Source organism: Amphibalanus amphitrite, unplaced genomic scaffold (assembly GCF_019059575.1).
Source record: "Amphibalanus amphitrite isolate SeventyFive unplaced genomic scaffold, NRLGWU_Aamphi_draft 000129F_arrow, whole genome shotgun sequence".
Classification (NCBI taxonomy): domain Eukaryota; kingdom Metazoa; phylum Arthropoda; class Thecostraca; order Balanomorpha; family Balanidae; genus Amphibalanus; species Amphibalanus amphitrite.
This window is the reverse complement of record NW_024881624.1, coordinates 238,932-263,977: the sequence shown is the minus strand read 5'-3', so window position 1 is coordinate 263,977 and position 25,046 is coordinate 238,932. Positions and strand designations below refer to the sequence as shown.

Genomic DNA, 25,046 nt, shown 5'->3' with positions numbered 1-25,046 from the left:
GTTTCGTTTTTGGCGCGAGATGAAGGCATTCCTTTCTCATCCTTACTTTTGCTCGGGGATAAAATGCTTGAAACTGAAAGAGTGCTTTATTCAGTGTATATATCTCACAATTGAATAATTTTTAATATTTTGTATCTCAACTGCTTCCCTGACCATTGGTTTTTGCATCGAATTCATTATTAATTATTTGGTAAATTATTTGAGTTAACAATATTTTCCTTAATCTGGAATCAAAATTTATCCATGCCTACTTCTGCTACCAAATGATATGCGATGTTGACACTTCAATGCCGTCGCGCTCGTGATCGTGGGACGAGAAGGGAGGGGCTGGGAGGAGGACAGCAGCTGTGGTGCTTGGGTTCTCGTTTTTATGGGACAGTACCATGGCAAATTAAAAGGGACCTTTGTATCAAGACAAATTACCTGGCTATTACCAGAAGTTTCGGCGAAATGTTTACGTTTTGATTGACAAGATTTGATTTAATCAACTTTCGCTAACAAGGTGAGAATTTGGAATGAAGTGAAATCCTCTCCAGGATTTTACAATTATCAGCCTATGGATGTCTGGCTGCCATACTTTCATGACAGGTTTTTCGTCAATGATTTATTTTTTCATCAATAAATATGTTCCGAGACATCAATGGTCATGGTAGGCACGGAACTGTTGAAACCCTACTGCCCATGCCACGAGTGCCACATAGCATTTTGGGTCTGAGTGCCCTGAAGCATCTGGGGACTGGGGTCGTTGCCATCAGAGCCATCAACTATCGGGATGCTGTCACACTTTCTGGCGTAAGATTTTCCAACACTGGCTAGTCAAGAATCTCTGGGCAGAATTATAGCACATCTCTCTCTAGGTGCTTACTCAGGAACTTACATTCATGGATAAGAGCCCAAGAGAGGACATAGCAACTGACAGGGCATAATTTGCATAGATGCTGTCTGTGGTTTGTGCGACTTGTTGACTATTCACTGCTGGCATACTATGATAATGATGCCTATGTTGCGATTGCCAGGTGTTCCCAGGGCTAGGCCAAGAAATGCTCAGTGTTCTTTCTTAGCTACTTTCCCTAGATTACTTCAGTTTGTCTTGTAGTTTCTTTAAAAATACTGATCATCATCAAGACACATAAATTGATTTACCTCTAGTGTGAAATATAGTTTACTTTATCATTAACTGTTACATATTGCAGATAGTTTTACCCCTCCTACAAATGAACAGAATAAGTAACTGCCTAACTAGTGTATGACAATCATTCTACAACTATACTGGCAGCAAGGAGGTGCTTTCAAACTTATGCACTGACCTGAGTTGAAAGGCCATAAATCACATATTATTGAAGGTACCTTACACACTTATGCCTTTGAAAGTCCTGATTTAAATGATGCAGCTTATATCTGAGAGCTGGAGGAATGGAAAAGCTATCAAGATTCCAGTTGGAGTTATCACTTCACATTTCAAAGTGCACAAACATTTCAAGCTGGTTTCAAATATCCTGCTCAATGTTCATCTTTTGAAATTCTGCATAGAGGTCTTTCAAGTGGTCATATATCAGATCATTTGATTTTTTCATTTTATGTTCCATGCATTTCTTATTAACTCTATTCAAGCAAACTTTTAATAGTTGAAATAGCAACAATGATAAAACTATAACAATGTTATCTTCATCAGCTGATAATGATCTCTTTGCTTCTAGCAATGGTTGGCAGTGATGCAGTCACTGTGGAGGCAGAACCCTCCTCCCGGACCTACTACAACACCTGGCCAGATGGCAGGGCTGGGACAGAGTGCCGCTGCCAGCTGCAGGACTCGACAGACGAGAGCGCCGCCGGCGACCCGGGCTCGGTGTACCAACACCGCTGCCAGACGTGCGCCGGCGCCGACTGCATGCACCCGTGCCGCGACCCCGGCCGACACTACGCCAAGCTGGGCCTGTCCGCACCGCCGGCGTCCCCGCTGGGCGGCGGCCGGCCCTCCTGCTGCTGCCACAAGTCGCGCTCGGCGCCGTCGGCCAGCGGGCTGTGCGTGGACTCGCTGCCGCTCGTGTACGACCGGCGGACCCGGCAGCTGCGGCTGCAGCCGGCCGTGCCGCCGCCGCCGGCCGCGCCGCCGCCACCGGCGCCCGGGAAACCCGGCCTGGAGGAGGAGCGCGACAGCGGCGTCGGCGAGAGTCCGTCGAGCACGCTGCAGCAGGGCGCGGCGGCGCCGCGGCCGCTGCGGCGCGCCGACGGCTCCCTGAGCAGCACCTCGAGCCTCAGCACCGACTACAGCCTGTACTCGGAGCGGCCGGCTGCCTCTGACGGCGGCTCGAGTCGCGACCTCAGCGCGCAGGGCGCCGCCGCAGCAGCCGCCGACAAGGCCGCCAAGAAACGCGGCATCTCCGGACTCTTCTCACGGTAGGTGGAGGCAATTGTGATGGCTGGTCTTAGCTGACAGGTGGCTCAGCTGGTTTGTAGTCCAATTAGTCTCAGCTCTAAATTACACTGTCAGGCTAGGATTTTGTGGTCGGTTTCTTTGATTCTGTACATCTGATCATGTGGGGCATAATGAATGCATGTAGAATGTAGATGTGTTTTTTTGTTGTTGTTAAAAAAGCGTCCCGTTTCTTTTCTTGAATTTTGTCAAGTGCTTCTGTTTAGAATTACAATGATATTTCAGGGGTTTATTCTCATGGCGATCTAAGGAATCTCAATCTCCTGGCAGTCTTTCAACAAATGTTCCTGGATGGAGATTATTCAACAAATCACAAGCGGACGACGGCGATGCCTCTCACACGTTGCTGGTATGTGCCCTTTGGTGAACCACACCCATCAACATAGCGAAACGGTCGACCAGGCACTGACGTAAAACGGCGTCGGCTGTGCTGCTTCAGTAAGCATGGATTTATTTTATTTGGCAATGGCCTGACTGAGACATCAGTCAAAATGTTTCACAGTTGAAGTGTGTTTCGGATATTTCCGTTCCTGGCGCGCCTTTGGTTTGGGGTTTATTTTGATTTATGCTTGTACAGAGTTTGCACACCTGTCTTAGATTGGCCCACTTAGCTCTTAGCGCTGAATGAAGTCGTGCAATTTAACCATTCAGTTAGCCTGACGCGCTAGTTTAAGTGCATGTCAAAGACCTCTAATGAATAGTTGATCCGAACGACAAGTAGCTTGTTTAACCTCAACACCACTGGCTGACCTCGTCTGACCTTTTTCTGACCTCGGCCGCCTCAGCCGACGCCGAGCTGCACCAGTCTGACGAGCCTCACCAGCCTGGCGAGCCTGACGAGCAGCACGGGCGACTCTCCGTGCCGAGCGGCGCGGCGCAACTCTGGCCTGCAGGCCGGCAGCATGGGACTGATCCTGGAGCCGCGGCCCCACCACCTGCCCGCCAAGAGCCGCGCGGAGGAGAGCCGACACCGGCTCGAACACCAGCGCATGCTCGAGGAGGCCAGGCGCAGAGGTAAGCGAGGGGTGCGAGAATGAAACTGGCGATTTCGGAAGAGCTAGAGTTTGGAGGAGTCTTTGAGAAGCCGCTGGAAAGCCTGGCCAAGAACTGCGTTGTTTAGCAGCGTGACGTTCGGTGTTGCCACTCCAACCCCGTTGGACTGCTTGCTTTGGGCTCTGACGTTCATTTCAGTCATTGTGGGACTGTGCAGTGCAGCCTTTGTGTGGCGGCCAGCGGGCGCTGAATCTGTTAGCGCCAGTTAGTAGGGCGTTTCGATCGTACGATAACGGAGCGAACTGTTACGCTACGGTGACCTGCGTCAACCGTTCCACCATTGTTTTCTGCTCTGTGTATTTGCAGCAATGATACGATCTGAATGTTTGGTTTTAGGAAAGCTGATTGTTGTCATTTTGGTTCTGATTTTGTATTTACAGATCAGAAGGACTCGAAATCTCGGAAAAAGGCCATACAGGCGCAGCTCAAAACGGAGCACAGTCTTGCTCAAAGTACAAAGATCTGGAATCAAGATATTCTTCCGAACTGGGAAAAGGTAAAGTGATCTATCTCAGTCCCGTGCCCCCCCCCCCCCATCCCCCGGCATACGGGTTTCGAGAAAATTTGCATCACAGTTCCAAAAACATCGTAAATGCACAATGCACATGCTACTCATATTGCTTTGAAGTCATCTTCACCATTTTCCGGCGGAACATTTCTACTTGTTCGCTTTCACTGTTGTCTCCGATTTGGCCGTTCACATGAAAACCTGCCTGTCATCTATGTAGCTTTTTTCCCCGTGTCCTTGGTAGCGCTCGAGCTCTCAGCATTACAGCGAAAGCCGCAGTCTGCATTATTGTGTGTGAATTCCACCTTGGACGATGTTCATGCTGTGAGCAGCCCGTGACTAGCTGAAGACGCTCTTGAATTCCAATCTCGATTCAATCATTTTAAGTCCGAACTTAACTCCACCTCCGGATTCCCGTCACCGGTTCTGTAAATCACCCTCATTTGTAAATCACTCATTTATAAATCATTCTGTAAATCACACCCCAAAGTACTCCGTTCGAACTCTTCTGACCGTCTTTTCCACGCTTCCTCTCCATACCTTCAGGTGCGTCACACGAGGAAAGTATCCGACCTCTGGTGGAACGGCCTGCCGCCTAGTGTGCGCGGACGTGTCTGGATGCTGGCGCTCGGCAATGATCTGCATGTGACGCCGCAGCTGTACAAGGTCTACCACCAGGAGTGAGTATCTGAGGAGGGGGAGGGGATTGAGTAAGGCCTCAGCAAAGGGTGAGGAAGGCTTGTCAAGGGTCGGGTTAGGGGGAGTGACAGCCGGTGGCGGTAGACGAGTGTTAACAGCCCGACGACATGCCACTCACGGTAAGTAAACACATTGCTCAATGAGTGGTGTGTTACTTCACCTCGGTGAGAAGTGCGCTGTAACATTTGGCGAAAACATTGTTCTTTTGTTAGGCTAGTTTCTAGATGTTCGCTTATTTTGTGATACCACGGTGACTCCTATGGTGACCTGATGAACTTTAACCATTAAGCATTAGGTACCCGTTCACTAGCACCCATAGTTGTATTATCGATAGATAATTATTCATTGGTCACCAGTAATGTCTGTAATCATTTGTGTATTACGCCGCCAGTAAAGCCACAGTTTGTCCTATCAGCGGTGACGACCCTCCGAGTGGATCACATGGGGCCCCAGAGCGGCCGTCTCGACCTCATCAAGGCTCGTCTGTTTATCGATACGCTGCAGATGCGTCCCCAGACAGTGACGTTTTCGTGACGCAATCACCACCCTGTGACGGATATGTGTGACACGTCCCTGTGCGACTGATGTGACTATTCCCCCCGCCCCCCCCCCCCTCCGCCGCAGGGCGCTGTCAATTCTGCGAGCAGCCGCGCAGGGGAACGCTCCCCGCTCTCCATGTGAAGTGCGTGAAGCCAAGACCAGCTCCGTGGACCTGATTCGGCTGGATGTGGCCAGGACGTTCCCCCAGCTGGGGCTATTCCAGAAGGTACGTCCCGTCGATCGCATGATCCTATTGATATTACCATGTCATCTAGACTTAATCATGCGGGATCCGTTGGGGTGGCTTCTTACTACATTAGGCATGTCTTGGGTTGGCAAGGATTGGATTGCTAACGGTGACGGCGACTTTGACATTAGCAGGCTTGTTTGGGCATTTCCGTGTTAGTTATTTTCTCGTCTGTCGCATTTATTCCACCCTTTCAGCGGGCCTGTCAGTCGTAGTTTATTCGGTATATTTCATTCTAGTTTACTATCTGAGAACACCGGGTGGCCGAACATTTTGTCCTCATACCAGCTGGTTTTCATTTTCACAAAGTAATCTTTGTGAACACAGCCGAGTTTGGATGACCCGATACCAATAAGGGTAAATCATGTTGACGTCTATCAGCTACTCGTAAATCACACGCTCAGCTATGTAGTGGGCTCGCCCATAATTCGGCGTGGAAACTTTGCCGCCACGAGCGGACCGGGCGACCCGACGGCGGCGAAACAGCCGGCCAAGTTCCAGCGGTGCGTCATGAGAGCTGCAAAGTTGCGGCGCAATTGAACACATTGGCTGTGTCCTTGGGGCCCATCATGAACGGTTACTGGTCCGGCCCGGAATGGAGCGGTGATTGCCGCCCATGGATGATGCAACCGGTAACACTGTGCTGGTGATCCATATTCATTAGAGACATTTGCAGATATTTTATCATTTACGAATTTCGTTGCTATTTTGATTGATAGTGTTACAGTGGGATGGTTGTCTCATAATATCAATATTGACGTGAGGGACAGACTTCCGTGATATGGACCCCGCAGCAGTGCATTCACACGCTTTTGGCAGACATGCTGCTATCAAACCAAGGCCGAATGCCGTGTTTCATTGGATGCCGTTTGCCACGTACCTAATCCGTGGGCTAACCGAGCTGATATAATTTCGAAGTGCCTAAGTAGCACATCTTAGAGAAGTGACTTTTTTAGTTTTTAGCGATTTACGAAAAAGCTGTTCTTTGATGGTTTGCTTACATTATAGGTAAGTGAGAGGACAGTGTTCAGTTTTCCTGCTATATTTTAATAGCGCGATACCACAGCGTCAAATGACGTTGGCAAATGTAATACCTCCCAAACACTGAGCAGTGAGCACGTTCCTGAAAGGCTACGCCAAGGCGGTATTAATCGAATAAACGTAGCACGTTCCTGAAAAGTGATGAGGTCACGCAGTTAATATTGCTGAAACCGTTCGTGCCGGGCCGTGCAATCGGCCGAATCGGATCGTTTCGTAGCGCGCAATAACCTCCGAGGATTATGAACCCTTTAAGTCACCTATTGTTCAGGATCAGATCATTGCATAACTGAAAAGTTATCAATTTAAATGTAATTGCATGATGATACTGAAATAATTAGCATGTGTGAGACGCGGAAACATTGCGATAAGTGGCTATGTTGCCATTTTTTGTTTGCCAGAGAAGTGGGTCCTCTAGTTGTCACCTGCGGACGCCTGTTACTGAAGGTAAATAGCCGCTGTAGCACGATCTTTTGGGGTAGAGGAAGCTGGGACGCTGGTCTGTGATAAAGCGAGATGTTCATAGAGTGACAACAAAACACATCGCTTTGTGCGCTGCGCCATAATATCCGTCACACCCGGTAATGTGTACCGCGCCGCTGTCTGCCGTGCAGGGCGGTCCGTACCACGACCTGCTGCACGAGCTGCTGGGCACGTACGCCTGCTACCGGCCCGACGTCGGCTACATCCAGGGCATGTCGTTCATCGCCGCCGTCCTGCTGCTCAACACGGACCCCGAGGACGCGTTCGTCTGCTTCGCCAACCTGCTCAACCGGCCGTTCCTCTTCAGCTTCTTCCAGCTGGACCAGAGCATGGTGAGGAGCGGGCCTGGTCATCGATAGGGCTATTTAGCAGTGCTTACGATCGTCCTTACTCCGTGTACTACCCTGTGTTTGCGCCGTCGCGCTGTTGTTGTGCCTGTTGTATCAGTTTGGGCCTCGTATCTTCAGTTTACCAGTTTTGTATTGTCAGTTTGCCACTGTGTAATGCACCGGCAGTGATCAGTTTCTTCCCGCGCTAAATACCCATTTGCCCCCTGCCCGTCTGCGATTCGCGGCGGCGTGGCTGCCCTATTTATAGTCGGCGGGGCACTGATAGGGGCCTGTTGCCGGCTCCACCACTGACCGGCGGCCGACGGCCCACGGTCACCGACAAGCCACACGGTCCTGGCCTCTGCTGGCAACATACTCTGTGCCCGAGGGTGGGAACGAATACATTGACTCCCTCAGCATCAGTCCTGTCCTCCCTGAAATTTTGCTCTTTTCATGTGAGAAGCGGCTTTTTTCCACAAAAGCAATGTTTCGGACGGACAAGTTAACGAATCCGTTGCTCACGCGGCGTCCATAACTGTTCTCGGGAAGTGAACTATACCACCCGATCGGCAAATGCCGAGAAGTTTGATGATTTGGGAGCGAGAGTGGGCGGTTCTCCCATTCTTCCCTCGAGGCGGTTTCACCGTTGAACATTGACAACTTTGTGTGCGGTTGCCAACAAACTTCGTATACGGCCCGTATCGCCTCTCACTGCCCTGCTCAACCGCCTTTGCACTTCCCACTCAAACTCATAGAGGCCGCGTTCATCAGGTCATCCCCTCAGGAACCAATATTGTACTGCGCGAGTGCTTCCCGACCGTATGCATCGTGCATCCTACCGATTTTTTTCTTTGTCGAAATATATATTACTGACCGGGCCGACGAAATTATTTGGAAACGAGGTTTGCAAAATTGACGTAGGCCCGAGTGCGAAGCACGAGGGCCGGAGTCAAATTTTGCAAGCCGAGTTTCCAAATAATTTCGTACGGCTGAGGTCAGTAAGATTTTTCCTACATGCCGCATACCTGCTAGGTTAGTTTCGACAGGTTTTGGTGACACTTTTATACAATTGTTTTGTCCATATTTTCCTAACAGTGATTGCGCTACTGCTGTGGACAAGGCCTTAAAGGAAATTTATAGAAGAAAATTCATCAAAATACCTTACTTCAAAAAGAATCACGTCTGAAAATATCAACTCAGAATGGCACAATTATTGGATATCCAAGGAACATAACACTTGAATGATTTGCCACGACATAAGAACAAGAAGAAGGTATAATATTCCTAGTGATTAAACGTGAATTTTCCCAGTGCTCTTGCAAGAATCTTTGCTTCATTTATGTAATCGTACTTTGTTGATATGCCCTATGGCTAAACGTTCGTTAAATACATTATATTTTCCATATTTTACATGTATGTTTCGAGGAAAGGACGACAACTGCCACATAAAAACGCATTAACTTAGGCCCAAGGTATCGGTGGACATATCAAACGAAGATTAGACAACAAGCGATAACGGATTTCGATTAATAGGCGCATATCTTACCATAATTTCGGCTTTGTAACCAATACAGAATATTTCAAAACCCTTGATAAGCAGAGCAGATATTTACCAAAAATGTTAGTTTGCTAATTTTACGCGGCAAATATCATGCAATAATGATGTCAATTATACATTCCCTGTCAATTATACCTCTGGACTAATGCGATAAACTGTAGTTTAGAGGTCATTGCCCTGGGCAGTAAACTCGGGCAGTAAACTTTTGTTTCCTGCCCGGCCTATCAAATAACATGGCATTTTGACACCGACAGTTTCTTGGTCATAGTTTTACTGCCCGGCTCGTGCTGTGCTTAAGACATACCCCGGCATGTAGGAATATGTTTGTTTACCCCTTCCGTACTTATCAACCTTTTTTCATTTTAAGTGGATTATGTTTTTAGCATTTAGGTACCTGGATGGGCGCAAAATGACCTTAGTAGTAGTCGGCGCGCCCTAAAGCCCCAATTAACAAACAAGCATTTACCTGGCTTTTGACCTCAATAATGATATTGTTTTCCTACATGCCGGGGTATGTCTTAAGCACAGCACGAGCCGGGCAGTAAAACTATGACCAAGAAACTGTCGGTGTCAAAATGCCATGTTATTTGATAGGCCGGGCAGGAAACAAAAGTTTACTGCCCGAGTTTACTGCCCAGGGCAATGACCTCTAAACTACAGTTTATCGCATTAGTCCAGAGGTATAATTGACAGGGAATGTATAATTGACATCATTATTGCATGATATTTGCCGCGTAAAATTAGAAAACTATATTTTTTGGTAAATATCTGCTCTGCTTATCAAGGGTTTTGAAATATTTTGTATTGGTTACAAAGCCGAAATTATGGTAAGATATAGGTACGTCTATTAATCGAAATCCGTTATCGCTTGTTGTCTTATCTTCGTTTGATATGTCCACTGATACCTTGGGCCTCAGTTAATGCGTTTTTATTTGGCAGTTGTAGTCCTTTCCTCGAAAAAAAAAACATGTAAAATATGGAAAATATAATGTATTTAAGGAACGTTTAGCCATAGGGCATATCAACAAAGTACGATTACATAAATGAAGCAAAGATTCTTGCAAGAGCACTGGGAAAATTCACGTTTAATCACTAGGAATATTATACCTTCTTCTTGTTCTTATGTCGTGGCAAATCATTCAAGTGTTATGTTCCTTGGATATCCAATAATTGTGCCATTCTGAGTTGATATTTTCAGACGTGATTCTTTTTGAAGTAAGGTATTTTGATGAATTTTCTTCTATAAATTTCCTTTAAGGCCTTGTCCACAGCAGTAGCGCAATCACTGTTAGGAAAATATGGACAAAACAATTGTATAAAAGTGTCACCAAAACCTGTCGAAACTAACCTAGCTATGCGGCATGTAGGAATATATAATACGCCAGCCATATTTTCGTGTATAATTCTTACAACTTGCATTGGCCATTGCTGTCAAACACTTGAGATTCGGCCGGATTTATAGCGGCAGTTCGTCAGTTGGTTTGAGTTCAGAAACAGGACTGTGATGCGCTGTGGAGCGCGTTATCTGAATTATTACAACCGACGGGATGATGACATGACAGTATCGATAGTATTGGACGTGCCGTATGTTATACAGACATCTGACGAATGTGCCGCACTCCGCGCTCGCCCGCTAGTGTTCTGGTATGATATCTGGTGCTCACATAGCTCATCGGTTTGTGTCAGACCTCTATCGAATATCTCTGTGAGATTGGCAGTTTATCGGCGAGACACGCCGTCTGGCACATATTACTAGCATAGTGAATACGGGCTCAGAGTATGATCTCATCATGGCTGCGCTCGGTCCGGGTCACCTCCCTTTGTCATCCGGGCCCGTATAGAGGCGATTTAATTGACGGCACGGTCGGCCGAGCCGGCGAAATTGGCCGCCGCGCCGGCAGGGGCCGATACGGCGAGTTGTGGCCATCGAGCCGCCGTTCCGGCAAGAACAGGGGCGTCCTCCGGGCAGCTGAACAGCAGCGGCGGCCTCCGGAAGGTCGACACCGGCCCTCCCTCCGCCCCGCGTCGGCGTGTTGCTCCCTGTTCTTCCGGACTCCGTAGTTCTCTACGGTAGCAGAGATGTTGGCTGATGGGAGTACGGTGATATTTGGGAATTCGTTCTTCTGGGAGCGGTGATTCAGTTCGAGTCTATTGTTCACATGGTGTTAGCTGTGGACTGAATGTGGAGTGAGCTTTTATCGCCTACGGTGGTCTCTAGCATTGGGTTTTCAAGTTGTCACTTAACAGCCATAGGGCTTCTCAAATCTCAAGAATCCTGCTCTCCTAATGAGATCAGGTTGATGGGCCCAGTCAGCTTTCACTTCAAAACACGCACTCATCGCCTCCTCCTCCGCTAGCCAGATCCTCCCGGTCTGTTCAGTCCGGTGGTCGCAGACAACCTCGAGTGTCCGGACTCCGTAAAACACAATCACCATTACCACCTTCTGCGTCCCAGATGAGCGCCTACTACGCCACGTACACGGCACTGCTGCGAGAGAACCTGCCGGCGCTGTGGCAGCACATGGAGGCCGAGGGCGTCACGCCCGACCTCTACCTGGTCGACTGGCTCTACACGCTCTTCTCCAAGTCGCTGCCCCTGGACGTGGCCTGTCGTATCTGGGACGTGTTCCTGCGGGACGGCGAGGCGTTCCTGGCGCGCGCCGCACTCGGTAGGTCGACAAAGGGACCGGGAAAGGTGTATTGAGTTTGATGGTCAGTTTGTAATGTGTAGGTTATTTCACCCATCCTGATTTCTAGAAATATCTCTTTTTTGCCTGATATGCAATCCGCTAGTCAAGCGTAACGTTGCACAAAGGTGGCTCGATTTCACGACATGTTGCTATATCGTGTGTTGAAGGCTCAGTATAATGCAACTTGTGTCAAATGTTTTGCATCTCTAAGCTAATGTGAGCTGTGAGAGTTACATTTTGCACTCATTTTCGCGTTCGACCCTGGCGCTAACGTATCAGTTGTCACTGCAAAGGCAGGTTAGCCCGGGATTAGGCCAGATAATCATCTCTGCAAATCGCTATATTGGCCGATCCTTAAAGACGGATCAGCCTATAATCCCCGGTTCATGGACTATAAAACGGCCTGCAATATCATACACTTCGTCAACGGGGGCCGCGTGTCCTCTTTGTGTCTACAATGTAACACTGTCGGTTTGTTAAATCCGCATGTTCCGCCACGCGGAACATGAGAACATGTGGTATTTATGTTCAGCGATTACACTCTGCGTTTACACTGTGTTGTACAGTTGTGTGTTCACTTGCCATCACACTGTTACCCTGTGTTACGTTCTGTGTCTAACCCTGCTCGTCCGCCCTGCCACCCTCCAGGGATCCTGCACCTGTACGACGAACAGCTGCGCTCCATGGAGTTCATCAACCTGGCGCAGTTTCTCACCGGTCTGCCCGACGACCTCGACTCGGAGGCGCTCTTCAAGAGCATCACCAAGGTGCACACCAGCATCGGCAAGCAGACCTTCCACGACCTGGTGGAGCGGAGCCGGCGGCCGTCGCCGCTCGGCTCGCCGCGCTGAGCTCGCGCTCCGAGGGCACCAGTCGGCCCGGGAGGAGTCCGCGAGCCCCGGCGCCACGACGGAATACTCCCTGTACACTGGGTGATATATCGACTCTATTCGTACCCGCCGGTACCTGATAGCCACTGACGCGTGCTAGCTTAGATTGTTTACCACGGTGATGATGTACGATTTTTACCGATGTTATTGCGGCGTGAGGCCGTTTTAGATCTGTCGGAGGAGATGCTATGGGGGAGGGAGGGAGGGGCGTCGGTTCACGGCGGCCGTCTGCTCCGCAGAACGGGTGCAGTGAGGCGCTGGTTTTACGTGCCTTCTCCGAGAGCGGCGGCGGCGGCGCGCGGGGCCCGCCGAGCCCTACTCGTATGTTGTCGCCGCAGGGGCCGCTACTCCGAGGCCGGCCCCGGTGTTCATTGACGAGACGTGACAATTCGACAGCATTATTATTACGAGCATGCATCTCATTTATTGAACATAAAAGACACTGACTGAGATCGGCTTGGTGTGTTTGGACGGTGTTCAACCAACGAATCCAGCGTCACACGCAATCTGCTGCACTTTGCATCGATCATACAGTACCTCATGATTTCATAATCCCTATTCAACAGATAACCCCGATAGTGTCCGTATGCCGCGGTACTGTCGACCCAGAGGGCACCAAAGTGCCAGGCATTCAAAGATTCGAACTGAGCTCGTGGTTACCGTAGCAAAAAGGAACTCAGTTATTTGTGCTCGACAGTCTTTTTGATAATGGTGATATGTAACCACGTTGTGCTGAAAAATTATGTTTGTTCTACTAGTATGGACACTGGATTGGTTTAAGTTTTCTCTATAGATGCGACACACTAACACTGGTTTTGAAAGAGGCGCAAAGGTACAAGCCGGGCGTCGTTTTAAAACAGATGCAAGCCGATCATATCCCAGCAAGTCTCATCTACGCATCTAAACGCATGAAATCGAAAATCGAAATAAACGATGGTAATTTGATGAACTCAGAACTGACCTCACTCTCAACGAGCGTAGCGTACGAAAGTACGTAGACATAGGCCTCAAATTGCTCGATTGCTCGCCTTGGAACTATTGCAGTTTGTTGGCAATGCTATCGTATTGCTACTTGTGCCACCGCTCTCTGCTAGCTTGGTTAGAATGTCCACTTCATTAGAATCCGCTCCACTTCATAGTATTCACAACGACTCCACGCGAGGACCGCGTAGATCAAAACCTGCGTCTCCGAGTCGTGCGGCACAGCATAAATCCAGGCGTTGACCACTAACGCCATCTAGGGAGCGCGACGCAAGTACGTGCTGTGCGGCGCAGCATAACTTCAGGCGCTTTAGCTACTGCCATCTAGGGGACGGTATATGAGACAGTCAACGCTACGGATAATATAGCTCTAGGAAGCTTTCGCAATTGTAATACATAAAATATTTTACGATAAAATCTTATTCATCCAGTCATCCCACTTAACTGACGTTCGATTTCAAGTGTTTTTAAGCAGTTAACTGGTTACTGGACTCCAGGCAACTGGCTTTGGTATCACTCCATGGCCCTTTTGCACGGCATGCGCTGATAGCGCTAGAGAGGCGCTTTCGATTTCCATGGAAACATCAACAAACTAGGACACTAATATTGGCTGACATTATTAGATTTGCGGTTTAAGTTGACCCAATTGGACACATTGGTGGATCCAAAGCAGCATTTGGGCGAAATGCCACCCTCGCAGCGCCCAAAATTGATGAAAGCTTGTCGTTTTTTAGAGAAGGAAAAATTGGCCTTTATTAGGAGAAGCGTGCTTTAAACTGCAAAGCAGGGCCTATGGAACCGAAATCCGATGAGTTTTGTAATTTGGAGGAACTTTTCTGGGGCATGCTCCCCCTCCCCCCCCCCCCAGCGTCCGAGACCGCCTTTCTAGATCTGCCTATGATTGGCAGCTCGCGAAAGGTGCTTGTGAGCGATAACGGCATGCCATGAAACAGGGTCTATGTCACACTGGCAAAATCAGGGGAAGGCCAGCTTGATAAAACGCCTCACTGACTGTGTCTGACCCTTTTCGTTCATCCCGCCACCTTCCAGGAATCCTGCATCTGTGTCTAACCAAAAGGTTAAAGTTCATATTCATTTTCATGAGAGGTTAGCATATAAATGAGGACTTATGTATTGATGTAATCAATATGGATTTTTCTTTTGGAATAAAACTAACATCGTCACTGGCGAATCCAAGGAGGGGAGCTGCAACCGGGCCAAATTCAATTCCAGGGGCGGCCCAAATGTGATTTGCCCCCTCCCCTTTCCAAAACGGACTCGTTCCTATAAACTTTCACCTGGGCCACAACGAACAACAGACGACGACATGCATGTATGTAAGAGCAAGGCAGTTCAATAAAACTTCATTTCCATAGCAAATTAGTCAAAGAATGTCAAAGCCGTGAGCATTTTACCTTTAATGAATTTCAGAGACCATGGCCATTCTTATAAAGTGCCGTACTATTCTATTCACGGCATTTGGTAACATTTACAGTGATACCAGTGCTGACAAAGGGATGTCCGAGTCAACGAAATGACTCTTTAGACCGTCAACAGACAACATACGATGGACTGAAATGCGTGAAAACCATATTGCATTTGATAGCCGTTTTCTGCAGCTGAACTTCAGCCATTGCTGCCATATCCATTCCATGGCGTTTATAAGATTGAGCTCTGCTGGACCTGACAAAAGCAGGTACCTACTTTCCTCATGATTTTTTACGCTCAATTAGAGGATGGGATTTCAAACACCTCACGCTCATTGATTTGTTACGATCGGGCCACCGCCTTGGATAAAGCTCACGCCAGAAGTTTTGTGTACCTATGTGTGTGTGTGTGTGTGTGTGTGTGTGTGTGTGTGTGTGTGTGTGCGAAGGGGGGTTGATCGGTATTCGGTACCTCCCGGGAACCATTATGGAGGGCCCAAAAAGTGTCCGGTTTTGGACCCTCCCTTAGCTGGGTCCACCAGTGAGCCTCGTTATTGCTTATCTCTAAAGTACGAGAAGGACGCCATCCACATAGCTTGTCACTGTGTAGGTATTGGCCAACGTTACAACTCATTTATCTCATGAGTAATGGATACGTACACCTGGAAATTATTCGATATCCACAGACGGTTCACGCATTCATTCATGCATACATTCATCCATGCATTCACTCATTCATCCATTCATTCATTCATTCATTCATTCATTCATTCATTCATTCATTCATTCATTCATTCATTCATTCATTCATTCATTCATTCATTCGTTAAAACTTGTCGATTATGTCTGAGATATTCATCAATGGCAGCACAGATTATTCTTGAATGGTTTGAGTATTTAACTGCCTTTTAATGTTCGCAATATTTCGTTGCATGAACTTCTCGGATATTATTTTTAGAGCACACGTATTGATCAGGGATACCTACAGGCTAGAGCAGTCTGAACATGTAACTTTTCTGTTTTAGTTCCTCTCATAAACGGGTAAGACTGAAAGGATAACTACATACATACGAACAGTACGCTAAAAATTGACGATTATTTTCGGAGCTTCGTGAGCGCAACCTTCTTACCGAAATAGACGGTCCTACTGCCCAAGCGCCGGGGGCTGAAGTCGAGCCCGAGGAGCTGTCTCTCGGACTCGGGAGCTCTCCGTCGTCTCCCCTGCGGCCCTGCCCTGTCTCCCTCCCACCACCTACAGTCAGTCTAGACTCCCGACACCAGTTCGTAGTAATCCGACACGCTCAGATCAGGTGACGAACGGTCGCATGTGTCAAAGTGCCAAAGAAAATGAATGGTGTGTAACATAAGACGTAGTGGGGCTGGTGATGTGGTCAAGTCTGTATGGGTCTGTTCCAGTCGCACTTCCTAACACCTCTAAACTCCTCCAAGATTGCTTCCCTATTCCAGTGGCAGCTCTAGCCCCTACTGCGCCAAGGAGGGCCCTACTCCAACCTCCTCTATCTTGCTCTTGAAGGAGTTTAGAGGTGTTAGGAAGTGCGACTGGAACAGACCCGTAGTGGGGCTGGTGATGATATCAAGTCCGGGGTCTGTTCCAGTCGCACTTCCTAACACCTCTAAACTCCTCCAACAGCAAGATAGAGGAGGTTGGAGCAGGGCCCTCCTTGGCTTTGTAGGGGCTAGAGCTGCCACTGGAACAGGGAAGCAATCTTGGAGGAGTTTAGGGGTGTTAGGAAGTGCGACTGGAACAGACCCTATGTAATCTCAGGTGCCTAAATACTAGTGCTACGGAATACATAAAACAGTATTTGTAGCATCATGTGTTGATACTAGCTGCCAAAGCTGCCCTTGTATCCGTCGTAGTCCGTATCAGTTATTCGCCCAGTCTATCGGCTACCCTCTGGACCAGCCAATCGCCATCCTTGATTACAATGCTCTGTCCGGCCGACGGCGGTGACCTCACTCGGATAGCCAGAAGGGAAGCTCCCGGCAAGGAATTGTCCTTCACCTGCGGGAGCATGCGGGAGGATCTGGATGGGGACTGGGGGACTTGAGCGCTTATCCTCAGTTCTCAAACAGCGTCCGATATTGATGAAAATGTGCCATTACCATGCATGTAAAGAATGCTTTATAATTGATATGCAAACAATCGTTTAATTAACGATCTCCATGCCACTTTGAAATGGTCTCGTCGGACCGAAAGGGTCGTAACCCAACAAAAAACAAAACAAAATAAAGCTCTTCGGCAACGCAGCTCGAAAGTGAAATCCGGTGAGTTTTGGAATTGGGTTAAGTTTTTTTTTTAGGTGTCCCTTACAGCGAGCACCCCCAGATCTGACAGTGCCTCCAGGACGACAATTTAGCCAGGCACTAGTTGGCCTGGATTTCACACTTAACAGTTCACACTCGTCGAAAACAACGGGTCTGGGTCCTGGCCTCCTTGGAGAAAACATCCGCTTCATAAGAAACAATGGCATGGAACTAAAAACGCCTTTTTGAAATGCCGCTATTTGCTCGTCGGCCAAAATAATTGCGAAGCAGTTCGGCCCGATCGATCAGAATAGGGGGCCTTGACCCAGAACAAGCGCGTATGAGCCACCCATCCTATCCTATGCGTGAACCACGTGTTCGTGAGCTAGGAAAACCGTCACCGAATAGGTACCTACCTATACTGTCTCGTCTCGTCTCACCGACTGCAATTGTGACCAAGGCCATATGTAGATTGTGACATCGTTGGACGTTGCGTGAGCATTTCCGTTTTTTATTTGTTCCTTTGATGTTCGATTTTTCATTCGGTCTTTTTTAATAAGCAAATAATTGCGCTCCCCTCATCCACTGAATTGTGCTTGGAGCAAGGCCATATAAGCCTGGAGAGCCCTCTCCCCCAGTCCCCCGGCCCCACCCCCGCACAGACACGGGTCCCTCCCTAAATGGAAACCTGGCGACGGGCCTGACGGTAATATTACGACATAAAAAGTCTATCAACAATTTGCATAGAAACATGCATCTGAGTAAGTTAAAGGGACCCTCCCACCTTAACATTAGTTTTGAGTTGAGATAGCCAAGTTTGCGGCCAGGCTCAGAAACCACCATTTATCCTGGTCGCAACCCCCGCAGCTTTATGGTGTTCAAGAAATTTCTTCCCTTTACTTGCAGGGTGGGACCAGCGTGGTCCCTATCTCTTAACCATTACGGGAATCTGATGACGTCATCAGGCTTTCGAACGTCCGTTAAATGTTTGACTAAAACGTTTTGTAGCACGCGGTGGTATATGCTGCTTTGCGCGCAACAAATGCCGCACTTTCAAATAAAGTCGCTAGGAACAGCGGAGATCCCAAAAAGTAAACAAAAGTAAAAGTCTAATATCTTGAAAACCGGTGAATATTTTTCGATGAAATTTGGTAGATATTCGTTTTTGCTCTTTCTGAACCGAGCGACATCACTTTCATGCCAATTCATTAACTTTTTTGAAGGTGGGAGGGTCCCTTTAAATTAAAAATTGAGTACAAAATTTTAATTTTAACAGTAGGAAAAGACTACATCCATTTTCATCCTCCATTTTGCAGCCGCGCTGCGGACGTCAGCCCCGTCGGCGCACCCCAAGCGCCCAAAGCCAGCCGCGACAGAAGGCGGCCGCCACCGGCCACCCTACCGCCAGCGGGCCGATCGTCAAGTCCCGAACCCTCGCCGACCGACCTTCATATATATACAAGACTTCCACCTGACGTCACAAACCCAGCTTCGGTTCGTCTGTGACGTCACTCGGCTTTTCCCGAACGCTGGCACAATCAGCTGACCACGGATTTTTACCCAGAATGCGCCACAACTCAGATGTCTCATGAAAGTGCGACGGGGAGGCTGTGTCGGTGGAGAGCTGCTATTTTGTGCCTTTTTCTGGCCTAATGCGGCATTCCCCAGTGGAAATCACGAAGAGATTATTGTCTGCGTTGGACGAGGAGAGCAATGTAAGGTTTTTGTAATCATATCTGCCCCGTAAGACTGAAAAATCGACCATTTCCACCCACGTTGCGACGTGCCGGCGCAGATGCACGCTGCCAGGTAGACGTGTCCGTGGGGCTCCGTTAAAACCGCGTTTAAGTCAATAATTTGGCCACGAATCTGCTCATACTTACCACCAATCGCTTCAGAAGAACTTCGCAGTCAAAATGAGACGCACCACGCCAGCGTTCACTAGTTTTTCACGAAAATCACTCGATCGGGAAATGTTGGGAGCGCAGCCTTTTCGCCTGCTTCTTCCTCCAACAATGGCCGCGGCTGGGCTTCGCGCATGCGCCAACGATCAACAAGCTCTGTGATTGGCCGAGCGGATGTGCCCCTCGTCGGCTCCCAGCTGGGCCGGGCCGGCCCGCGCTGGATCCCAAATGTGTAATGAAATGATGAGGCCGGGAAGTTCCCGGCGACCAAACATTTTGATAAATTTGAAATTAAAATTGCAATTCATTGTCACTGGATATGCTTGGCCAGAAAGTGCCGTGGTAATTGTTTTACTATAATTCAGTGAGTGGGTATAGGCTAGGTTTTCCCAATTTCAGCTTAGAAGCACTCAAAAAAAGGGTACGGTTTGCTTCTGAAAAAACATCAATTTTTGGCATTGTAGCTGCTATGGCTGGAAGTGTGTCAAAATGTTAACCAGTAAGATACTTGCACTTCGTACTTCAGTCGGAAATCGGATGAGGTTCCCAAAACCGAGTCGTTGGGTTTGCATTATTTCACAAATAAAATCACAGTTCAAGTTGAACATAAAATAATGCAATAAATCAAATTTAAAACACTTATAAGATCTGAATCTTGCCAGTATCAGTCTGGTGAATTGAGAAAGCATAATCAGCACATCATAAGCACATCATAAACCTCTGCTGCAAAAATTGTTTGGCTAAGCCTTTATACTGATACAGGGTTCATAGATAAGGTCACCTTAAAGCAATTTTGCAAGTGTCAGTAGTCTTTGGTGTGGACAATGGCATACCCCACATTCTAGAGGTTTTTGTTAGGTCTGTTGAAACCACTTACATAATTTGTTTTTGCTTTCAAAAGTAATTATGGGATGTTTACACTAACACACTAACACTATTTATAGCATGCTTATAGAAGGTGTGGCTGATGGTTGAACTTATGATGCATAGGTACTCCATTTGTTCGTTCGTTCGTTCTTTGGGGTTTACGGGCGCGTCGACTGCGGTGGTCATTTTGCGCCCATAACGCTGTACTGGTAAAGCGGATATGTCAACAGAGAACTGACGAACTTAGAACTACTTGAGATACGTTATACTAGTAAAACGAGTATATCACAGGAAAACTGATGGATTGAATATAAGAAAATATGCTGCCGGATGAAACCCAGGGTGAGTCATCACCCAGCAGGTGGCGAATGGTGGTGCCTGGGGCAATGCGGCCGAGGCAGCGTGTCCGGTTTGGTTCCAGGTGCGGGCAACTTAAGAGAATGTGAGTGACTGTGAGCGGCACGGCACAATGGCTACATGTTGGTTGATCATCTCCACGGAGGAGATAGCCATGCGTTGCATACGTATGCCCTATTCGTAGTCTGCAGAGGACCACTTCATGGTGTCTTTTGCCTTGAAAGCAGGACTGCCAGGGCTCCAGAGTAGGTTTCACCTTTCGTAGCTTCTCGGATCCATGGAGACGCCACTCTGTCTGCCAGCTAAACGTCGTAAAAGATCGAACGGCTGGGTAAAAATCGCGAGCCGGCAGAGGCAAACGACGGAGGCAGGGGGCCGCGGCCGCGCGTCTTGCGGCCGCGTCGGCAAGCTCGTTGCCTCTTATGCCCACATGGCTCGGTATCCAGCAGAACTGGATGAATTTACCTGCTCGTTCCACCGACGTAAGACGAGTTAAAATGTCTTGTACTATCGGGTTGTCTGGATTAAAACTCCGTAAAGATAAGAGGCTGCTAAGGGAGTCTGACAACTCCATTTGTTGATGTACCTATTTTGCTTCCAATAATTATTCACAGAATGGATGAAAATTACCCTGAAAGTTCATGTTCAGGGACTCGGGGGGGTGGAGCTCAGCTTAAACAATCTGATCAGCTCCATCACTGTCATGTCTGGTGCAGTGACAAATGTAGGCATATGCCATACAAATACACAGACATACAAATGCAAGCATGCATACATACATAGAATATACAGGGTGATTTTTTTAACTGTTAAAAAGTAAACGTCAATGGAGGTCCCTAAATCGAAAAATCTAGTGCAAAAAGCAATGCACGTGATAGATAAATCTGGGCTCAGTGACCTTGAACTCGGCAGCGCTACCCGGAGAATGTCTCACTGTGTGTCCTCCCACTTGGTGCGTATTGCTTGTGATTAACCCCTGTTGGCGGCACTTACAATGATGCTTACGCATCGTCGCTGGTGTGAGTTCGATGTCAGGCATTTTGCAAACTGCCTGAGAAAATAATTTCAGGCAGTTTGCAAAATGCCTGGTGGGCCAGGCAGTTTGCAAACTGCCTAGGCATTTTGCAAAATGCCTGGCTGGCCAGGCATTTTGCATATACATAAGCACAAACAGATCGTCCACCTTTTAGCGGCATGCCTTGTCTACTACTATACAGAAGTCGTCAGCGGCGTAGAGGGGATTTGTTCATCAGCACGGCCCTGGCAGACCGGGCGAAGCTGGCAGGTGGCAGCTGCACTACCTGGGGTGGGAGGCTATTCAACAGCGCCGCGGCTCGGTACTCAAAACGCCGTTTTCCGGTTTCGAGCCGCGGTCGGGGAAGATGAAGGAGATGATCCTGCCGTGTGTGCCTGTCTCGAAAATTTTGATTGGGGACGAACAGTGCAGCGAGGTTCTCGGGCTCTTCATGCTTAATGACCTTTTGCGCGATCGTGAGTGTGTTCTCTGTCGTCCGTCGCGGTGCGTTCTCCGTAATCCGGCCCTGTACGTTCTTTGTCCGCGTATCTGCGTTCTTCGTCCATGTCTCAACGCACTCCGTCCGTGTTTTTGTTACTGTCCATGTCTGTGTACCATACGATTGTGTCAGTGCCTTCTCCATCCGTATTTGTACCATCTCTGCCCGTCAATGTGTGTTCTCCGTCCCTCTCTGCGCTTTTTTCGTGCATGCCTTTCGTGCTCTGTCCGCCTTTGCGCATTCTCCGTCCGTACATTATCCGTCCGTGTCTCTGCAGTGTGTAGTATCCTAGCGGGTGCCTTTACCATCATTGTGTGTATTCTTTCTTCGTGTCCGGGCCGTTTCTTTCCGCGTCTGTCCCCCGTTCGTGTCTGTGCGTCCTCTGCTAGTACCTGAGCGTTAGTTGACCTCCCCCTTCCCGTGGCAGGTCATTGACATGGCTGTGGTGCGTGACGTCATCAGTATCCTCGAGCAGCTGCCCATCTCCACAGAGGCGCTCGAGGTGAGATTCCGACTGTTGGCACTTCAAGGCCACCAGATAATCATTTTTTTGTGTCAAATGTCTGCAAAAGATGTTGCGCTTGCATCACCGACGGCACCAATGTTAATGGGTTTCGTAAACTGTTTGACCCAAGAACTGTGTATGACCCAGTATTTGCATGGGTGTTCCCCATGCTGTTCGACAATGTTTTCCTGCTCTATGTTCTGAATCAAAACGAATCCAGCTGAGTACAAATACATGTGGCACAACCAACGCAAATTGATCGTCGTTGTATCAACACAAATTTTTGTAGCTGCTGTTGTTGACTGGTAACATCTGTTCATGTGATTTCAGGCCACACGATTGGGCAAGCACATCAATGACCTGCGCCGGCAGTTGGGGGCGCAGGACGCCAGTCTGGCCAAGCGAGCCAAGGCGCTGGTGCGCCGCTGGCGAGCACTGGTCATCCCGCCGCAGACGGAGCCGGCTCCGGTGAAGCCGGCCCCGGTGCGGCGCGCCAGTCCGTCCGGAGCCAGCCCGCACTCGTATCCCTCCAGTGCCAACACCAGTCCGTGTCTGTCGCGCTCCACCACGCCCGGCCTGAACAAGCTGAGTCCGGGCCTGGTGCGGCCGGCGCCGGTGAGTCCGGCGCTGAGCGCCCGGCCGCGGCCGCCCACCGCGCCGCCGGCCACACACGAGGTGTCCTTCTCACCGCTACAGGCGCAGCCGCCCGACAAGACTGACGTGGCCAACAAGCGCAAACGGAAAGCGGACACAGCTGGCGGCGGCGAGATACGGCCCGACAAACGACCACGTTTCAACGGTGTCCAGGACGAGTGCAGTAGAGATAGTATCTCAGGCGAAATCAATGTCGAAGTGCCTGCCGCGCTGAAGGCGCCGGCGCCGGCCAAAAAGCCGCGCCGCTCGCGCTCGGCGCTCCCCGAAGTGGCCTCTTTCGATGACCTCAGCGAAAAGGTGTCTGTGGCGCGAACGAAGCGCGTCAAGACGACGCAGGAGCTGCTGTCGGACCTGGCGGAGCGCAGCGGCGACTCGGCGCTGGCGCGACGCGCCTCCCAGCTGCCGGCCTCTCAGCCGCCGCCGCCGCCGCGACGCGACGCCCTGCACGACCTCACGCGCAACAAATCGGCGCACATCGAGAAATTCCTCAACTCACAGGGCACTAAGCGGCGGCGCACTCCCATAGAGACGATAGACCTGGAGGAGGACGAAGAGCCGGGCGCCGCGGCGGCCGAGGAGCCGGCGGCGCCGCCCGAGCCGCCGCCGGAGCCGCCCAAGCCGTGGCCGACCGAGGCCGAGATTCTGGCTCGCCTGCCGCCCCTCGACGAGGACGCAATCGTGTGGAGTGATGACGAGCCGGCCGAGACGACGCCGGCGCCGCGGCCGCCGCTCGACCCGGCGCGCCTCGGCGGCGAGCACTTAGAGAACATTACCGGCAATACGAACCACCAGGGCGAGTTCAGGGAGTGGCACCAAGTTGTTACGGCATCCTCGTGCGACGGAGGTGTGCTGCCCATGTTGCCTTACGTTATAATTGATTAGGCTGCTTGCCGTTTGTGCTTATAGTCGCTTGCCGGGCCGCGGATGCCAGCGCCGTGCCGCCGGGGTGCTGGTGGCTCGCTCGCGCCCGCGCACGCGCACCGTTGTCCGGGATTGAGAGCGTGACCCTGACCATTGAGATGATCCACTCGGACTGACCGACTAGTCGCCCCAACCGTGTTTTTTTCTGATTGTTCGTTTGGTTCGTTAGTCTCTTGTGTCCGTGTCCCAGTCCTCTCTGCAGCAGGCACCACCTTCCATTGCAGTCTTTCAGCGGACTACCGAGTATCTCATTTATCACTAAACACGGCACGGGTCGCCAGTCGACCGGCCGGAGGAAGGCACACGCCGGCCCGGCTCGGCTCGACTGGCGGCCCGGCTGGCTTGTTCCACGCACTGTACATAGGGTACTGTTGAGTTGCCAAATATCCGTTGTTTGTGATAATTACACCTTCAATACATGATCAAATACGCATTAATTGGGGGCCCGTTCCAGTTCTGGTTCCGCGGGAGGCGCCGCCCGACCGTTGATTCCAGGCCCGAGTCGCCGCCGGGCCGCCCTCCCCGGCTGCTCCGGTGTGCCGCTGATCTGTCTGACTGGGGTGGGGCATTGTTGACAAGGCCGGACAGGCGCCCATCCAGTTACGGGACTTGTCTCAATTTTGTAAACCGAGCAGAGAAAATGGCCAACTGTTAAGCGCTGAATACATGAGCTTTGCGACACTCGTGTTTGACGACTTGCCAACGGCTGTGTATCATCTTGGTGTATCAGGGCAAGGACAGAAACACAAATTAATTTCAAGTTCAAGACCACACTAGGGCATATGAGAGGGCGATGATGACGTTGGATGGGTTCCAAGGGAACTCTTGACTTCATGGGTTGGCTGATTACGAGAAGCCCGGGTTTATTGTTCATTTATGTCTGCGAACTGTTTCTATGGCTTTGTGTGTCCAAATGCTGCTTGAATCCGAGAATAAGTCAACTTGCTCAGCTTTTTAACTTGCTCAACTTGCTGTACAGCAATTTGATCGTGTCCCAATGGCAGAATTCAAATATCCTGTCCCTACCCTATCTTGTTATCAGATTGTAATACGAAGGCGTCGCTCGAAGCTCATTTTGGCTACAATCATATGATTCCAATCACTTGATGATCCCTTCAAAACTAGAGAACGTTCACTGAGTGATGACAAATTCATCACACAATAACTATCGACATCATC

General features: G+C 49.5%; 2 protein-coding genes across 4 annotated transcripts; both read left to right on the top strand.

The window, feature by feature from the left end:
• Positions 1-270: 270 nt before the first annotated feature.
• LOC122381887 (TBC1 domain family member 12-like) lies at positions 271-12,921 on the top strand. 2 transcript variants are annotated; one of them, XM_043366637.1, is made up of 10 exons: positions 271-502; positions 1,698-2,397; positions 2,705-2,783; positions 3,220-3,448; positions 3,868-3,983; positions 4,542-4,675; positions 5,319-5,460; positions 7,134-7,334; positions 11,345-11,558; positions 12,228-12,921. In XM_043366637.1, the coding sequence occupies exons 2-10, from the start codon at positions 1,700-1,702 to the stop codon at positions 12,428-12,430; spliced, it is 2,016 nt and encodes a 671-aa protein (XP_043222572.1). In that variant the 5' UTR covers positions 271-502; positions 1,698-1,699; the 3' UTR covers positions 12,431-12,921. The 2 variants fall into 2 exon arrangements, with proteins under 2 accessions (XP_043222572.1, XP_043222571.1); XM_043366636.1 differs by having other exon boundaries at positions 273-502; positions 2,660-2,783.
• Positions 12,922-18,703: 5,782 nt separating this feature from the next.
• Positions 18,704-24,546, top strand: LOC122381886 (mediator of RNA polymerase II transcription subunit 26-like). Of its 2 annotated transcripts, XR_006256601.1 has the most exons (4): positions 18,712-18,860; positions 22,215-22,289; positions 22,623-24,132; positions 24,197-24,546. XR_006256601.1 is itself a non-coding variant. In XM_043366635.1 (3 exons), exons 1-3 carry the CDS (start codon positions 18,798-18,800, stop codon positions 23,826-23,828), a joined length of 1,344 nt encoding a protein of 447 aa, XP_043222570.1. In that variant the 5' UTR covers positions 18,704-18,797; the 3' UTR covers positions 23,829-24,546. The 2 variants fall into 2 exon arrangements, 1 of the variants encoding a protein (XP_043222570.1); XM_043366635.1 differs by having other exon boundaries at positions 18,704-18,860; positions 22,623-24,546.
• The last annotated feature ends 500 nt before the right edge of the window (positions 24,547-25,046 follow it).

What these genes read in the sequence shown, in the direction of transcription:
- LOC122381886 (XM_043366635.1), top strand. Translation starts at nt 18,798, where the DNA reads ATGCGGCATTCCCCAGTGGAAATCACGAAGAGATTATTGTCTGCGTTG. An exon ending in CGTTGGACGAGGAGAGCAAT is followed by an intron (nt 18,861 to 22,214) that starts GTAAGGTTTTTG and finishes TTCCCGTGGCAG; the next exon opens with GTCATTGACATGGCTGTGGT. An exon ending in TCTCCACAGAGGCGCTCGAG is followed by an intron (nt 22,290 to 22,622) that starts GTGAGATTCCGA and finishes ATGTGATTTCAG; the next exon opens with GCCACACGATTGGGCAAGCA.
- LOC122381887 (XM_043366636.1), top strand. Translation starts at nt 1,700, where the DNA reads ATGGTTGGCAGTGATGCAGTCACTGTGGAGGCAGAACCCTCCTCCCGG. An exon ending in ATCTCCGGACTCTTCTCACG is followed by an intron (nt 2,398 to 2,659) that starts GTAGGTGGAGGC and finishes ATGATATTTCAG; the next exon opens with GGGTTTATTCTCATGGCGAT. An exon ending in CGAGGAGGCCAGGCGCAGAG is followed by an intron (nt 3,449 to 3,867) that starts GTAAGCGAGGGG and finishes TTGTATTTACAG; the next exon opens with ATCAGAAGGACTCGAAATCT.